This window comes from Chelmon rostratus, chromosome 10 (genome assembly GCF_017976325.1).
Source record: "Chelmon rostratus isolate fCheRos1 chromosome 10, fCheRos1.pri, whole genome shotgun sequence".
NCBI classification, from domain to species: domain Eukaryota; kingdom Metazoa; phylum Chordata; class Actinopteri; order Chaetodontiformes; family Chaetodontidae; genus Chelmon; species Chelmon rostratus.
In genome coordinates this window covers 12,743,970-12,762,096 of record NC_055667.1, presented here as the reverse complement: position 1 = coordinate 12,762,096, position 18,127 = coordinate 12,743,970, and the positions used below count along the sequence as shown (strand labels likewise).

At 41.4% G+C, this 18,127-nt stretch overlaps 2 protein-coding genes and 1 non-coding gene across 3 annotated transcripts; 1 reads left to right on the top strand and 2 right to left on the bottom strand.

The window, feature by feature from the left end:
• Window positions 1–94: 94 nt before the first annotated feature.
• LOC121612170 (neurexophilin-2-like) lies at window positions 95–4,523 on the bottom strand. The gene is made up of 2 exons (XM_041944873.1): window positions 4,449–4,523; window positions 95–928 (listed from the first exon to the last, which is right to left on the bottom strand). Exons 1-2 carry the CDS (start codon window positions 4,521–4,523, stop codon window positions 95–97), a joined length of 909 nt encoding a protein of 302 aa, XP_041800807.1.
• A 5,651-nt stretch (window positions 4,524–10,174) lies between these two features.
• Window positions 10,175–10,288, top strand: LOC121613431. The gene has a single exon (XR_006007191.1). It is a non-coding gene; the product is annotated as a U5 spliceosomal RNA (small nuclear RNA).
• A 2,968-nt stretch (window positions 10,289–13,256) lies between these two features.
• stac3 (SH3 and cysteine rich domain 3) lies at window positions 13,257–18,119 on the bottom strand. The gene is made up of 13 exons (XM_041946385.1): window positions 17,905–18,119; window positions 17,025–17,065; window positions 16,422–16,500; window positions 15,772–15,925; window positions 15,552–15,649; window positions 15,341–15,401; window positions 15,088–15,182; window positions 14,819–14,888; window positions 14,563–14,612; window positions 14,330–14,412; window positions 14,156–14,207; window positions 13,878–14,015; window positions 13,257–13,706 (listed from the first exon to the last, which is right to left on the bottom strand). The coding sequence occupies exons 2-13, from the start codon at window positions 17,030–17,032 to the stop codon at window positions 13,599–13,601; spliced, it is 996 nt and encodes a 331-aa protein (XP_041802319.1). The 5' UTR covers window positions 17,033–17,065; window positions 17,905–18,119; the 3' UTR covers window positions 13,257–13,598.
• Between the last annotated feature and the right edge of the window lie 8 nt (window positions 18,120–18,127).

Sequence of the window (18,127 nt, the reverse complement as noted above, 5' to 3'; positions counted from 1 at the left end):
TCAGTGACATGTTATAAAAACAGCCTTGAACCTAAACTGAACACATGATTTTGAAGGATGTATGAAAAGTCAGTGTTTGATGTCTCAGTTTCAGTCATCCGAAGTGCTGCTGGTTCTGCTCTGTCTGAAAGTTGTGGTCCGGACAGACTTTCTGCACCAGCCTGTAATCAGTGCCGGTAAAGGCGATGAAGATGCATATAACCTTAAAGGGTTTGGCGCAGATCCAGGCTGCCTGGGACTGGGTGTTTTCTGAGTAGCAGGTCTGTCCCGGGTCGTACATGCAGGGCTTGGTCTTCTTGGACCGGTTGGTTCTCTGGTATTCGATCCGGCAGTTGAGTTCTGTCACCATCATAACATCCTGCTGCTGCCTCTGCTGGTCCGGAGGGGTGGAGCTGGTGGACTGAGGTGGGCTCTGGAACTGGGATGTCAGATCCGGAACCAGGACTGAGTTTTTGTCATGAACGCCCTGATCCAGAACCTCCCACCCTACAGCTTTGGAGGGCGGGACGATGCTGACGGAAATGTTCCCAAGGCGGGAGGAGTTGTGGCGGAAGTAGACGCTGAACGTGCCGTTGATGTGGTCCACGATTTTCCCTGTCACCAGGAGGCTGAACTTCACTGTCTTCACGTTGAAGTAAAAGTCGCCCCAGCCCAGGATCTTCTTGGCCTTTGGGGACGTTTTTGCGGGAGGTTTGGATTTGGGAGGAGGGCGATACAGATACTGATCCAGGGCTTGTGAGAAGTTCTGAGGCCATCCGTAAGGGCCGAGGGGGCCGTAAGCAGGAGTTTTGTGTTTGGTGGAGATGATCTGTAAGTCTTTGGAGATATGTTTAACCTTCAAAGCAGCTCCTACAGCGTCTCCTCTTCCTCCTTCGTCCTCTCTCCATTGCTGGTCCTGAAAGTCCAAGGGCTTGGCTGTTTCTTGTACCTGTGGACAACGAGATCTAAATTAAGGATAGCATATCATTGGAAATGCTCTTTACCAAAGCAACTTGAGGCAAACTGTGATCTGTTATGCTGGACTTTTATTTGACTTATTTTTCCTAATCTTAAGGGTAAATTCATCTAAATTACTGAAGAGCATATTTTCAACAGGGATAAAAAAAAAAAATGTAAAGGTTTAATTTGTGTTATGCATTTTTAAAAGAGCACAAGATTTGCGTTATAGCTCAAAGGGGGCAACTCTAAGAGCTTCTCAGAGGTCCTTATAGTTTTATAGAGTCCAATATTAGCTCTGTGAGAGAACAGACAGCTTTTCAGTCAACAGCTGTTAGCTTGCGATACAATAAGCATCAGAGGATTGGTTTTGTGTAGAATGCACTTTAGAAGGTGACAAACAGACGAGCCAGAGGAGAGGCCTCTATACCAGCAGACGGAAGGACAGTTTCACTGTAGCTACAGTATGAGGCAGCAGATAATCGATTAAAATAATCATACTTTGATGTGTGAGGTCCTCTAAATGAAAACAACTTGAAATTGACTGCGATCAATAGGTCAGCTCCTTCAGGCAAGGACTGCAGAGACACGGAGCGTGCACACACACACACACCCAGTCATTTTCATATTGCCATTAAGACATTTTAATTTGGCTGTCCTCCCTCACGCTCTCTCTCGCTCCCTTGTTAAAACTCTCAATCGTATTTTCAATGCGACCTTGATAATAGACTGAATCAATATGTTTAGAAGAGAAGAGAGGAGCATGGTCAAAACACAGGCCATCATTAAAGATACTGCAGAGAATCAATAAAATAGCACATATTTACTGTACATAATGCATGAAATGGGTAAAACTCTGCAAGCAGCATCTTTTCATACTGAGCTCCCTCTGTGGCAAATGTGTCCCAGCTGTCTCAAAATGACTAAACAGCCCTCTTTCTCCTTTTCACCTTTCTCCCCCTCATCATCATCCCCCAGGTTTCCATTCTTGAATTGATTTGGATTACATTCTTGAAATTAATAAGAGATTAAGCCTTCACCTGGATTCACCTTGTCAGGTTGTTATTTCATACGATGAGCAGTTCATGTTTTATTCACTTGCTGTATCCTCATTGCATTTCTCCATCTCCATACACATTCTCCTCCTTCCAATTACTGTCCCTCACATTTTTGTACCTACACCGCACAAAGGTATCACGCATATATATATAAACTTGCATTCCTAAAACGAGACAGTATGAGTGAGCAGTTTGCATATCATTTGCAAAACTTGCAGCAAATAAACACGGCGCCTTACCCTCTGACAGTGTTAGACTCAAAACAATCTGCCTATTAAATATAACAATGCTGTTTATTCCTCCAAGAACTACTGAATGCAGAGAAAAAAAACCTGCTTCTAGGGAGCACATCATTTAGTGCGTAAATTGTTGAAACATTTTAATCAGGAGTAGCTGTTCAATGTCAATACATAATAAACAATACACAATACAAGCACATCAATCATGCTTTTGATAGCTCACACAGAGTAGAATACAGCAGTAATGCACAGAAACCTGGTTTATTCCACCTGACCTTCCTCTCACATAAAAAATACAGTATAAAAGAAGTGAGACCGCGAAAATTAAGTGCATGTTCAGATTGATGAAGCAGCTTATTATAAGCCAGGCAGCCACCTGCTGTCATGTCTATTAAAATGCCCAAATCCCAATAAATCCAGTCATTAGCGAGGCCGTTTATGTGACTGATATTCCTCAGATGTACTGCACAGTTGACATGTAGGGCTGCGATATGTTTCAGTATAACACGTGTGCAGAGATCATAACACACCAATGTTAACAAAAAAGCAGTGAGTTGGGCATGAAAACTAATTGGATTAGGTGAATCTAGGAGTCGAGACACTGAAAAAAACTTTCATTTTTAAGTGGAAGTGTGAATGTCAGGTGGGAGACAGGTCAACGTTTTTTTTTTTTTCATGCCTGAAAGAGACATGAGTTCAGCATAAAGTTCTGCACACTTGTTTAGGACTTGAATCTTATTTTCATCATGGTGTGTCGATGGCAGATGGAGGTTTAGGTTTATTGTCACCCCGATTTCTAAATAAACAGCTCTGAGGATATCATTATTTCTCAGCAACGAGTGGGATTCACATCACCCCCAACCACCCCAGCCCCGTGTGCCAATCTCTGCCTTCTCCTGTAACCAAGTGAGCTCCAGCTGTGCCTATTGTTACAAACCTAAATCTCCAGCTATGTGCTGTTCTCACCGACCCTAATTGGAGCCCACTGTGTGACAGCCGTGTCATTGGCTCTGTGTCAAGATGCCAGCACAGAAATTGCAACTGAGCAACAGCGGTAGAGTGGATGCAAGCACAACACCTGTGCAAAAGCACCTGCAGAGGCAAAAAAAAAAAAGAAAAAGAAAAAGAAAAAAAACAACCCTGAGAAACCTGAGAGCAGCAATGGCATTTTAACATTCCTGCCATTGAAAAATATCCTTAATGTGTCAGTTTTCCAAGACTTAGCTAAAAAAAGAAGTGACAATGTTTCTTGTGCCCTGCGGCGATCAAACTTTTTCACACTGACAAGACTGCTCATTTAGTTCAAGTAATGAAGCACAAAATTAGATTGCTTTGAGGTTTTCACCTGACGACGGCAGTGCTAAAGTTACAGATGTTGCAGTCGCTCACCTGCTCATGCGGCAAAGTTAAGCAAGTTAAATTCAAGACAGGAGAGCAGATTAAATTATAATCACACATTAGAGAGAATCACAGACCACAAGACTGGAACAAATTACAATTCTAAGGATGGTCCATATCCATTTGGGCTGAACTTCGCCCTTTAGTAGAAGACTCAACTTTGTGCCAAGAAAGTCTCACTTCTGAGTCTGAATGCAGAAAAATCACAACAAAAGACCACGGCAAATTTCATTCCTTGAATAAAACAGTATGTGTCAAACTTTTGGAACATTTTCAAGATATGAAAATGCACGTTGAATCTCAAATCAGTAGAAAGAAGCCAAATCAAGTCTCAAGCGAGAGTCGCAAAAATTCTTCCTGGAGTCTCACCTGAGCACATGTCACCATGCCAACTCACCTATTATCCTCGAGAGCTGCCATAAAGCTTATTTTGTTTTTAGCAATGAATCATTCATAAGAGTGCACATTTGTTCAGTTGGTGAATATCTCATTTTTGTAACAGAGCAGTTTTAAACCTCTCACTAATTATTGATGCTGGTGGATACAGCATCCACTCATACTGCCATTAAAAAAAAAGAAAAACACCACTGCTTGATTGTGCAACGATGCTGCAATATGATGAACAGTGGCAGAGCCAGAGCACAAGGGAATTTGAGATTAATTAAATAAATCTATTTCTTGCACAAATGAGCAGTGCATATAAGCACGTCTGCAGGAAAACAACACTTCCCGGTGCCACAATAAAAACACATTGTGTTAATAATGAGCTACACAAAGTCAGGAGCAGAGTGAGGAGCGGCTGTTTGCTGGTACTCACCGCTGAAGGGAGAAGCCACAGACAGGTGACAAAGTTCAAACACAGCGCCCTCATTTTGCAGCAGCGCTTCTCCATCCACAGAGTAGGTTGTCTCAGAGGCAATCTGCCCGACTGGGTAAGTGGTGATTTACTGAGTCAAAGCTTTACGCTCACTTCAAAAGTAGAGAAGACATTACGCAGTGAGAGACTCAAAAATCCCCAAGATCTGGAGTGAATACTCAGCTCAGTGCTCCCTCTCCCCCCACCATCCCTCCCTCTCTCTCTCTCTCTCTCTCTCTCACTCTCACTCTCTCTCCATCGTTTCTTCCTCTCTCTACCCCTCATCACACACACTCATACACACACACACACACACACTCAGAGTTCTCGCTTGCTTCATTTTCACCACCTGGCCGGCCCTTATTATGACTCATCAACCCGGGGAAAGGCGCTCTCAGGCGGGCACAGTTTGACAGCCCTCCCCGCTGTCCCTGCATACTTTAGCCACAGGGAGGCTGACAAAATGACAAGGGCTCTCTCCGGGAAACGTAAAAATCACTGACATGTCTGGTGAGATGCTGCCACTGCCTCAGCCTATCAATGGAAATTCAAGCCAACACTAACCAACCAGACAAGCTGCCTTCAATAAAGAATGAGTGCCTTGTGCTCATACAGAAGCCCATTAAGCTTCACGCATCCCCATTTTCAACATTTTCTGATGGCTGATATCTTATTAGCATGCGGCATGTGTCATAATTGATTGTTGTCAAAACTCAGGGATTTTTTTTTCTACTGACCTTACAATAACCACACGTTATGGGGGACACACGTTATATATCTCTATATAATATCTTCAAGAGTCCCCTTTGGTGTTTTCGAAGTTTCTATTGAGTTGTGATTTGTCTGGGACACACATAGTTAATGATTGAACAGTATATTACACAGTGCCTTCTCATTCAATTTTTTTCTTTATTCTTTATTTTTATTATTTCCTATTGCTAGTGCCATGATACAGATTAGCCTAATACAATGATCAAACTGGGCTATTTACTGCATATCAACACACATCAATACTGAGGGCCTCTTTTGCAGAATGTATCTCACAATTAGCCGAAGGCAAGGTACTGTACGGAGAATAAGAGGTCACGTTCCTCCTGGACTTACCCTTGGAGCTGCAGACGAAGTGTTTCAATGGGGTGAAACAACAGCTGAGGTCCCTGAACATTTGCTACCACGTAGGTTTGAATCCCCAGCAGATGCTGAGAAGTTTGTTCAGGGCGCACAGAGGAGTTAAATTGAAGCTATTGAGAATGAAGCTAATATCTAGCGTCATCAACAGGTGAACTTACAAAAGCACTGGATGACGTTTTCACCTCTTTATTGTTGTCTTCCAATTTTTTTACGAACACTGAGTTATAATATTAGCTTTCCTGACGATGACCAATAGGGGATGGTTAAATTGCCTCAGGTGAAACAGGTTATTACAAGGTTTAAGCAGCCTGATTTGTGTATCTTTTTTATCCCAGAGACTCGTTTACTCAGGGATGACTTACAGAAGGTATGGATTCATGGCTGGGGCAGGTTCTGGCATCATGTTTCTCTCCTCTAGATGGGTTATAGTGAATATGAAGATCTTCTGGCACAGCTGGACACATCTCATTCTCAAATTAGAAATTATAATACTTCTAAAGTACCTTAGCCCTTGTTACCCAAGAGATATTCAAAACCTAAATTAAAGGGAAATACTCGTTTTACTCATCATCATCATATAGATTATTTTTTAATTTCCACCTATCTGCTGCCCAGCATAGCCAGCTGCATATATGATCATAGCATTGTGTTGTCAGATCATTCCCCAACTATTTCACCATGATTTGTAATTGATCAAAGGTTCCTCTAGTTGGTGCTTACACCCTCAATGGTTTCAGGATTCTGATTTCATAGACTTTACGGGTAAGCATATAGATGTTTCTTTGCTATGAATGCCGAACAGACATCTGCAGTCACAAGGGGAGAGGCTTTTAAAGCATATATTAGAGGGCAAATGTGATAACTTGAAGCAGAAAATAAACGAGTTGGACTCAGAAAGCAGAGAGTTAGCCTTGATAATTCAGTACAAATAAAACAAGACCTATTTGCCCTTAAAGCTGAAGATGAGGAGCTTTCCACACTAGAAGATGAAAACAGTCTAACGAGGCCTGAGAAAACTTTTCATGACCAGTCTGAAAAAGCCAGGTAATTTCTAGCCTGGCAATCAAGAAACTTGTAATTAGGAGTGAACAGGTGGAAAACACAGATCCACTGGAAATGAATAATCCTTTTGTTTTGTTTGATAAGACCCTTCATCGGTCAGACTATCCAATGTCAATCAGAGCATTTTCCTAGATAGGCTGGATAATCCCTGTATTCCCGAAGATACAAAACTTGAGCTGGGTAAGGAGCTGTATTTAGAGGGTGTTTTCAACTCCATTTGTTACATGAAAGGCAGTAAGGCCTCTTGAGCTCCCTATAGAAATTCATAAATTATTTTTTTTAAACTAAAGAAAAACGAATTAACCACATTCTCAGATATGTACTGTGTATGCAGAATCCCTCAAACAGGGCTTCCTTCCCCCTTTGCAATGAAATCCCCTGACCTTTCTTATTCTAAAGTCAGTTAAACAGAATATGGCTCCCACCGACCATTGCACTGCTTCTGTCTGCAGTGGGAAGAGTGAATGTAGTTTAGCTGAATATTTACCAAATTTTTCTTCTACATTTTTTAAATGTTCTAAACTAGATTTCTTGCCACGTCTCTCACGTTGCACCTTCAAAGGGCCACTGTGTGTGATTAGGTGACATGTAGTGGGGAGGTTGCATATTGACTAGTTTTTGGTTTGTGCTTTCTGGGTGACTGTAGAAACAAGGTGGTGCAACACACTTTACACTGTGGGAGGTGACCCGCTCTGAACCTAACCCTCTGTAGATACAAGGAGCTCATTCTAAGATAATGAAAACACAATGATTCTTATTTTCATGTGATTATTCACTGATGAAAACATACTTAGAAATGTCCCATTCCATTTTTGCCAATAGATCCTCTTAAATCTTACACACTGATCATCTAAATAATTCAGTGCAGCAGCGTCCAATGTCCACACTGGAGATATTTTCTACAAAAACATGCTTCAGTCAAGGGCGGGTTACTCAGTTATATAAAATAATGGTGGAAAACCATAAAGACAGCGCTGAATGTATGAGACAGAAGTGAATACAAGACTAACAAGAGAACGTCTTACTGGATGAATGGAGTGCGATATGTTCAAAAGCACAAACACAAACCATCAGTCTTGACTGACATTAATTCAATATAATTGGATTATGTTAACACACATCATCCAGGTGAAGACAAATGAATTTGAACTGAATATTCCTGAACATGTGATGTTTTATACAGTTCAAAAGAGGACCCAAAGGCAGGACACCAGGCAGGCAGGCAGGCAGAAGAAATGAAAGGCAGGCTTTGGTAACATAAAGCTGATTCCAGTGAACACATCAAGACAGCATTATGGGGGATGAAGATAGTTGTAGCACCACAGATAATTTATCCAACTGGAGTGATACTACTGCAATATAACAATATGATAAAGCACTTGCCTTGGAATGGACAAGCTCTGCCAATCGAAGAAGGGAGGAGGCCAAATTACCAAACATTAAATATTACAGTATTTCTTTTGAAATGGCCAAGCTAACCAGACACTGAAATGGAACAAATTCTGGATCAAATTAGATCCTGAATAAATGGGAACTTATTTCTCCTTTTAAACCTATTGAGGATCTAGCACAAAATGAGAGGAAATAATATGACGAATCCCACTGAAGCACATTCATATACGGTTTGGCAAGAAGTACACCAAAAATGTAATATTTCTCATAATAAACAAAAATATGCATCCATATGGTAGAACCCCAAAATCAAAAGAAGTAAACAGACAATTTATTGGGCTCAGTGGTTGAGAAAAGGTATTAGTTGGCTAAATTACCTGTATGAAGAGGGTAATTTCCTTTTCTCTTACAGAGTGAGGGACTTTTTCAATCTAAAGGGACATGGCCATCTTTGGAAATATTTAACAAAATAGACACTATATAAAAGAGAAAGTTCACTTTCATTCAGGAAAATAAACTAAATAGTATGACCTACAACTACCTGCAATGTTCCACAAAGCATCAAAGTGGTATGAGAAATGTCCTGTGATACATGACAGTGTAAAAAGCCCTAGGTTGTACATTTGATGTCAAAGCATGCAAGAATATCCTTTCCAACAATGGTGAATGTATCAGAGAAGCCAGGGACATTTTTTCCCCAATATAAAATACTTCATATGTCATTGAAAAAAAAGGGTAAAAAAAAAACACACGTTTTCTTGTGGGACATTTCAAGCGCTCTTGGGGGCCCTCTGGTGGCCATGGGGGCCGTAGAAGCAGGCACTGGGTTTGCCTCAGCATTGGGCTCCCTCTGCTTCATACATGTTATTACATCCCAACAAGACTCAATCAAATCGGTCCAACAACCCTTTCCCTGCTCTGAAACATATGAGTAGATTTTTATTTCTTTTTTGAAAATTATTATTACTATTATTATTGTTGTTGTTGTTGTTGTTGTTGTTGGGTATTCTTGCTATATATTCTATAGACCTTTAGATTATAAAAAAAATCGAAAACATATCTTGCTTTGTCTATACTCTATTGTTTACCACATCCACGTGTTCTTTCGTAGCTTTGATGTCTTCAGCTTACATGTACAATGTAGAAAATAGTGAAAACATAGAAATATCATTGATTGTGAAGGTGTGTCCAAGCTTTTGATTGGGGCTTTATATAACCACACAGTAGAGCAAGCTAGAAGGATAAATGGGAAGTAATCGAGCCACTAGGACGATGTTGTGATGTCTCTACGTGAGATCAGCGCCACCTATTGGGAGCTACTAGAGCTTACACGTGGTTGACAAGGTAAATAACTTCATCTGAAAAGCGATAGTTGACGTTGTGTTGCATTCTTAAATCAGGTTTGTTTGTTTTTTTTTTTGTTTTTTTGTCGTTGGCTTAGGTATGAAAAACCGTATTACTGGATTTTATACAAGCGGCATAGATGGTAGCTACTGCAAGGGAGTGTCATTTCAAACATCGCTTATCTTCGTTTCTCTGGATCCAAATGCTGACTTTATCACACTCCAAGAATGAAGACAAAGACAGTACCAAGCATACACCTAGCTAAAAAAAAAAAGGATCAGCCGTAACCTATCACTTTAATATCGGCTACTCTCATAATGAGGACGCTCTGCAGTGGCACTCTCGTAAAAGACATCCACTCTCTGCTTCGGGTGCGCATGCGTAAGAATAATGCTCGTAAGCAAAAGAACAGTAACGCTATTACAGTTTATTGTAATTTCATTTCATCCGTTATTCAAAGAGTCTCTTAAAGGTTTGGCCAAATAAGAAACAATGGATTTAATTTTAAGAAACGATCTTTCACAAAACAGAGGCGTGGTCAAGGTCGCCATGTTCCCACAATGCCTAGCGCACACATATTAGTTAAACTTTATTAGTTGTTCATTTATCCTGTTCCTGTCTCCATTTAGCTCTTAATTGTATGCTCTTTATATTTATAGTTCCAAATTAATTGGTAATTGTTAGAATGTTACAGTGAACCGTAAGTGAGAATCTTGAGGCGGAGAATGGGGTTTGCCACTCAGCAGTTAGTGAACAGTACACTCTTGTTTCTCTTCAGATCGTATAAATCTTTCGCCTTTTACTAAAGATTTCCGTGGAGAGGAACAACAAGAGTTTCACCCAATTTTTTGATGCCCTGCTAACGCGGGGCTTCCTTTGACTGTTGAAGAATAAGAAATAAAATGTTAGATCGAAAGTAACCTGGCACAAAGTTTTTAAATGCTTCCATGTCACCTCATCGTGAACATGTCTGAGTATCCTTAGTACAAAAAGAAAGAATTCCGTCTCTCTTACCGATGGCGCACAGTACAGTTTCAGGCAGTTTAACCCGTCGTATTGCGTTCCCATGTACAATGCACCTTTTGCCATCCCGGGTCAAAATTGACCCGGTCTGGTTTGACTGCTTGTAAAGCATGAAGTATAAAAAAATCATCAAATTCTGTGTTGAACCTTTTTAGTCAACTTGTTTCCAACACATCAACATATATTTTACGCTTATTTTTGTAATGTATGATATAATAGATGTAATTTATAAAAAAAAATATACATCATTTTTTTGTTTAAAAAAAAAACAGAAATTCTGATTATTTTGACTATAGTTATGATCTGAGGCACATAAATTTATGTATTATCACAGACTGGCATATGTCAAAGTTTAGCCAGGACACTGTTTTGAAATAATGTAAAAAATTTTAATGGCAGCAAATAGTCACACCTGTTGTCCTCCCGGGTCAAAATTGACCCGGTGTGGTTTGACTGTTTCTAAAGCATGAAGTATAAATGTGTGTGTGTGTGTGTGTGTGTGTGTGTGTGTGTGTGTTTATTGTGCTGGAAAGCACAATAGTATGATCCATTATACCACTTATTGTGGCCGGCTCAAATTTGACCGGGAAGACCACAGATGCTATAAATTTTAATAAAACACACATAATTCAAAGAATAAAGTCATAATTAATTTGACTTGCAAAGAGCATAGTATGGAACCATCCATGTCATTTTCAAGCAATTCAAAGCGAAAACCATAGTTATGATATGCAAACACTTGAAAACGGGTCAAAATTGACCCGAAGACAACAGGAGGGTTAAGTAACTTTGACTTTAATGTCTATGAATTGATTTACGTGCCCATGGCCACGAGAGGGCGCACACTTCCACATAAACACGGTCTAACAAGAAGGCCCGACATCAGTGCATGGGGAAACGTTTGATTTCAGGCTTCAGTTATGGATTCTGGACAGATTTATGTAAAAGTCCAGCCTTGCAGACACTCAGACTTTCAGTTTTAGTGACACAAATGCAGATCCCTCCTTTTTAAAAATTGTCTCGAAATATCCTGAAAGCAGACCACTGACTGAACTTTTTAGTAACAACTAATCAAGTTTTATGTGAATGTTCACATCATCATAGTCCCACGACAAAGACGGTCACTAGCAACACTTGTGATATGGTGAGAGCCCTGCCGGACAGTGGCTTAGAGCATATTAGATGCATGGCTCATTCCCTACACCTGATTGTAACAGGTGCTATTGAAGAGTGCCATGGTGTGGTTAGTGTAATCAACACTGCAAGGCAAATTACCAACAGCGTACATATGTCAAATAAATCCAAAGTTAAGCTGCATGAGCAATAATTCTTGATGTGCCGACCAGGTGAAACACCATTTTGTCCATGCTGCAGCACCTGCTGGAGCAGAAGAAGGCCCTGACTGCCATGTCCAAAGGGATGGACGTTGGTGGGTCCCCCTCGGAGCATCAGTGGACTTGATGGAGGCCGTGGTCAAAGTGCTGGAGCCGTTTGAGGAAGCAACACGCGCAGTGTGCCAAGCTGATGCGTCTATTTCCTCTGTGATTCAATGGATTCAGGCCCTCAGAGCTGCACTGAATGAACTGGCAAATAAGGATGTGAGCGATCTGCTGGAGACTCGCAAGCTCGTTGGCCTACTGCAGAGCCACCTAAAGGAACACTTTCAACATGTCTTTGAAACGCCCACTAACACCTGTTTTAATGCCACGCTCCTAGACCCCAGATTTAAAATCACGCCCATGGCACTGCTCTGCATGCTGGATTTTGAAAGGTTGAAAGCTGCCGTGGAAGTGGAGGTTGAGCTGTTGTTGGAGCAAGACAGCATGCCTTCAGCAGGTGAAGCTGGCTCTTCATCAGGTGTGGCACTAGAATCAGAGGGAAGCAGCAGCAAGCCAACAAGCCTCTTCTGGGGCGCAAAGCAGGGTCTGACAGCACATAATGCAGCATGTTTGTCACAGACAGTGACATCGGCAGGTTTAGTGGAGACCTACCTAGACGGGGGCCGCACACAGTCACTGGCCTCCGACCCAGTGATTTCATACTGGTAAGCAAAGACGGCACAACATCCTGCACTGGCTCGAGAGGTGATCAAATATTTGGCCTGCCCGCCCTCAAGTGTCTTCTCTGAGAGGCTCTTGAGCAATGGAGAAGATGCTCTGCTGACAGATGACAGACTTGTCCCTGTCCACATGCCACAATTGGTTTTCACCAAGTACAATTTGGTGAAATTCCAATTCCTGTCTTTTGTTGTGTTTTCTCTCTCTTCTCCAAAAGATGCCCCACTCTTTGTCTTATAGTTGCTGTCTGTTAGACCATTGTTCAAACCTCAGACTGAGGCTGCAAAAAGTTAGCAAAATACACAAGTAGGTCAAATATACATGAATAAAGCTGTATTTATAGTCTTTAATTTCCTTTGATATATGAACGCTCTGGTGATGATAACAGCTCTTGAATTTCAACCCCAGTTTGAAGCTGGATTTCAGCTCCCAGTCTAAACACTAACAAAGAAATGATGTGAACTTAAATTCCACTGTAGGCTGTGGATAACTTAAGTAGCAACAGTGCCAGATACTGCATTCAACATTAACAGGCATTCCTCTGAATCTCTTTCTCCCTGTTGCTTTTTTTTTTCTTATTATAATAGAGTGCTGCCTTTCTGGGACCATTTTGAAGAAAGTTTCACACAGAGTTCTTAAGTGCACTTCAGGTTTATTATTTGAAACATTTATACTCAAAGCATTTAGCCAATTCTATCAGCAGCAATTAGTGCAAACATTTAAAAACCATTCTGAGCAGTAGTGCTTGTATTATGTACAAGCCGGGTTTTCTCTCCGTCTCCTCAGTAGCAGCAGGCAGTAACTGAAAACATCTGATCATTTGTATCACTGTGCTGCTCACAACAAAGCCAGAACCTCACCTGATTGTCTCATAGCTTATTCATGGACATATTGATGAAATAGCTTTTCAGACTATCAAATGGTTAACCTCTTCTCTCTCATGCTTCACCACAGACACATCACAGAGAATACATACAGCTGTGATATGGGTTTTAGGTCATTAATATAGGAACTTGCTCAAAGATCTGTCAAACAGTGACGTTTCCTGTATGTGTTGATATGTTAAGTGTGTTGCAGGCTCTTTCGTTGCATGTGCTGGTTTTTATGTCACAGTGATCTCCTCCAGCAGATCAGCAGGGAAGTAGCCCAGCTTGCGTCCGGTGCTGACCTTCAAGTAGCCGCCTTTCTCGTCTCCTTTCTTCACCACAATCTGGAACACAGAGGCACAGCAGCACGACTAAACATCTGCTCAAACTGGACACATCCTCACTGAGGCCTCTGCAGACTGACTGATGCACTGAGGGTGCAAACACATTTGTGCAGCAGATGTAATTATGTTACCTGATTTTAAACACACACACACACACACTGGTGCAGTTACCTGATCTTTCTTCAGTGTGATCTGTCCCATCTCTCTGTTCCCTACGAAGGAGCGCGTCACCTTGAAAACTCTCTCCGATGCACGCACTTTTATGAGGTAGTTGGTGGGGAAGTAGCCGGTTTTCTCCCCCATCTTCCCCTGAAAACAGAGGGTGGGCAGACTTTGAGTTCATCCTCCACAGAAGAAAAAAAAGGACACAGCTGAAACTGGTCCACCGCAAACAGAAACAGCACAAACGAAAGCTGAAAGGATCAAAGAAATTATGAGGTCAAACTCACCCTCCACCACTCTTCATTGGAGTCATCCAGTACTGTGATCCGGTCACCAGGGCTGATACACAAACACAGACACAATAAATGTTTTATCAGCCTTTTTGTTTAACAAGTGCATTTCAAAACCCCAAAAAAGTGCAGCGTTCACTTTGGATAAATGTTTGCATCTTTCAAACGTACTGGAAGTCGAGGTCGTCTTTCTCTATGGCCTTGAAGCGGTAGAGAGCCAGGTAATAGTGGGAATGGGAGAACGTACCCTTACTCTGTTGACAAAACAGCACAGATTATATCAGAATTAGCTGCATTGTATCCGACACATGTACACAGTACAGTATTACAGCCGGTGGATCAGGGCAGGGCTTTCAGGGGCTGCACGGGAGTAAAAACTGAACATCAGTCACATTTTTTCCCACCTTGTCATCTGCTTTGTCTCCTCCTTTCTCCTTCTTATCATCAGGCTTCCCTGTATGAACATCGGACATCAGAGTCATCACCAAATTCCTTGCTTTTGATGAAGCTCACCTTAAAAACGGTGAACGAATGAAAACGTTTTTTAACGCCATGTTGGGTATGAAATATGCACACATTGTTATTTTTCTTTGTAATGATCACTGCTGGAGTTGTATATACCACAGGGAACAGCTAAACATCATTATAGTTTCTGTGTACCTTCTGCTCCCTCTTCATGCTCTTTGGGCTGTTGGTTCTCCTCTTCTTCCTCCTCCATCATCATCATCATCTAGAGAAACATTGTACATGATCACATAAATATCCTGTTTCATTTATTTTCAAAATGTAATGGCTTAAATACTGTTATTTCTGGATCAATTTCCTCTACTGGTGGTTCATTTAATGAATTCAAATTTAACTAATGAATGTAAAAGTCTTGTTTGTTGTTGTTATTTTACAGTTTGATTAAAAATGTGTCGCACGCTCACGTTTTTCTTGTCATTTTCATTCTTCTTGCGCTCCTTATTTGCCATGATGACACCGACCCGCAGGGTGTCAAAGACAGGGTCGTTCCGGTTCGCGTCTGGTTGTGGACAAAGCAGTCAGCCACACACTTAAGAATTAGTACAGATAATTAAATTATGCACTTTGACAAATAGGCTGGACTCACTTCACTGACAACAAATCAATGGATTAAAAGGTTCAGAACCCAAGATACATGCCGTCATTGAGTTGACTCACTTGAATCTGGTTGGTCACTGCTGTACAGGGGCGAGCTGTAGGCCCTTCTGAAGCCAGGTGGCTACAGGAAACATCATGTTTCAGTATTTTCAGCCATTTTATCCATGGATATCTGCCACGCTATGGGTTAAGTAATCTGAATGCATTTAGTGGTAGTCAGTAGACAGACAGTGTATTGCTTTAGCATGAGAGCAGAAGGAGCAGGACTCACAATTTTCCCAAAGCACCTCTGGAACTCGACGTAGGACTGACATGAGTGGTGGATGTTGGTCTTGCAGTTTTTACACCTCAGAGCAAACTTGTTGTTCACTGAAAAATAAACAAAGGAAGAGCAGCTGGGTGAGTTAGAAACCGAGAAGAGGCATTATGTGCAGCGTAGCAGCGTTGCTGATCTTTGCGTATGTTTTCCTGACGCGATTTCCAATACATACACACTATCATGCGAGCGCAGACGTCACAGAACTTGGGTTTCTTGCAGTAGTGGTCCTTGAACTTGTGGGGTTTGTCGTTGACACGGACAACAGGCTCTGGAGGTTCTGGTTCCTTCTCCTCCACCTCAACCTCTTCCTCATATATGAAATAGACCTGAGAGCACAAAGGCCGCATCTTAGTCATTTCGTAAGCACATTTTGATGCTTCCAGGGAAGCACTGGCTGCAGGGGGGAAAGAGTTTGATAACGTGGCCTGAGTTCATGTGAATGACATTATGTGTGACTTTTTGTTCTTTTTGTCCGGTGAGGATTACCTATGAATTAAGCACCTTTTTAAAAATTGGATTTAAGCATCACTGCGGTGTAGTATTATAAGGATGTGCACATGCAGTCATTAGATGTTTGACCAGCTTTGCATTCATTTGCTTTCTAAAGAGTCGCTTTTCTAAACCATGAAGTGATCGTCCCTCACAGATCAGCCAACAGTGTGACTTTATTCCACGAGGGACAAAAGACAGAAACAGTAAAGTCAAGCCTCGTGTTTTTCCAGCCGATGCTGCACTGCGTTCCTGCCCCAGCTGGTGGCTATTTTAAACCGCCCGGGAATGGCACTGCTAACAGTGGGGGGTTGACATGGTCCTGTCACTCACAGTGTCTCCGTCCTCTTTCACTACGTTGTCAGGAGCTGGAGGGTTGTCATGGATATCCACAGAGTGTTTGTCATCCTCCCTGACACACACACACACACACACACACACACGCACGCACACACAAAAGTAAGATCAAATCATGCAGCAACATATCACTACTTTCACCTTAAAGTTTAAAAAGCATTAACTTTTCTTTTTACACCTGACTTCCTGTTTGTCAGGTGAACATGTAATCCTCAAACTGGACAAGTGGCAAATCAAAGTTGTGGTTATGAGGTTTTTTACAGGATAAACTCATGGAGTGACCTGATGTAACTGACATGATTCACGCTGATATCAAATTGCCATTCCACCTCAGAATAGCTGAGTGTTGATTATTTATTCTGGGAGACTCATATGACACAAATGAACATGGAGCTGCTATATCATTATTGGATTTGAATACGCTGTAGAAAGACGTGGATGAAAACTACAGTGATTTCCTTTTCAGACTGGACTGTTGCAACGTGTAGCTCATGAGAATTTGAATGGAGGCTTGTAGAGTTGGCGAAGAGGTTCAGGCAGGCAAAGTAGGACAAGCAATAAATCTGGAAATATACTCACTGGTCCATGGTGTGTGATGGATAATGTCAGTACTGTTCCACCTACAAAGATATAAATATATTTATTAGTTTTTTTTACTTTTGCAACAAGCAGTAAAAATGTGATGATGTGGGGGATAAATGGCAAGGATTTAACAAAAAGAATGCAGAAAAATATCTTTTTTCTAACGTTTTTTCTAATATTAATTTCGATGATTTGGCAAAAGCAACAAGCACCACAAGCCACATGTGCACATATATAAATAGAAACAGAACATAATAAAATTAACTGATATCTAGTGTTTATATTTGTCATGTATGAATGTTGGCCTTCACATGGCATCCAGTCAGAAAGCATCAGATTTTGGCTCAGTGTTTTATCATCCCTCATCTTGTATAAGAGGATAACAAATATAAATGTACACAGCAGAATTGCATACGGTATTTGTGAAACTATGGCACAAACACTGTCGTTTAAGACACAACGCACACCCACAGATACACAGGATGTTCATCTCGTGTCTGCATGAACACTTAACAAAAAAAGTTAGCTATGCACTCACATTCACACACAAAGACATGTACTGCAGTACTGCACCTGTCCATTTGACCCAAACTATTCAAGGGTTGTGAAATTCAATCTCAGCCCAGCTAAATTTGGACGCTTCTGCCAGTCAAGAAAAGCGGAGCAAAATTCTAGAAAGTATGGCCGCAGTAAAAAGCAGTCTTTGTGAACTGGCTAAAACATTCTCCGTATCTGCACTTATTTAACTTGTATTTCAAAGCTTTATGTCACTGCCTTACTGAAATTAAACTGAATAAACTGACCTGCATGCTTTTGTCATGCAAATGCATCTTGCAGTGGAATAACTGGAAAACTTCAAACTAACACTAGCACGTACCTGTTCCAAGTTCAAGCAGCTCAGAGAACAAAATCCGGTGTGTGAATGAACTTCTGTGTGAATGATTCCTTCACCCGCTGCCACTGACTGAAGCACCACACGGCCAGTGGATCCGAGTCCAACAAACCGGCCGACCAACCTTCTTCTTCGCCTCAGGATTCAGTGTCCACACAGCCTGGGCCCTTCCTTTATCCCCTCAACTGTCTCTTTAGGTGATTTCCAA

Coding starts and splice junctions, on each gene's coding strand:
- LOC121612170 (XM_041944873.1), bottom strand. CDS start 4,523: ATGGAGAAGCGCTGCTGCAAAATGAGGGCGCTGTGTTTGAACTTTGTC. Junction 929..4,448: donor TGTGGCTTCTCCCTTCAGCG/GTGAGTACCAGC, acceptor CGTTGTCCACAG/GTACAAGAAACAGCCAAGCC.
- stac3 (XM_041946385.1), bottom strand. Junction 14,016..14,155: donor CCAATGAAGAGTGGTGGAGG/GTGAGTTTGACC, acceptor CTCTGTTTTCAG/GGGAAGATGGGGGAGAAAAC. Junction 13,707..13,877: donor TCACACTGAAGAAAGATCAG/GTAACTGCACCA, acceptor TCTGTGTTCCAG/ATTGTGGTGAAGAAAGGAGA.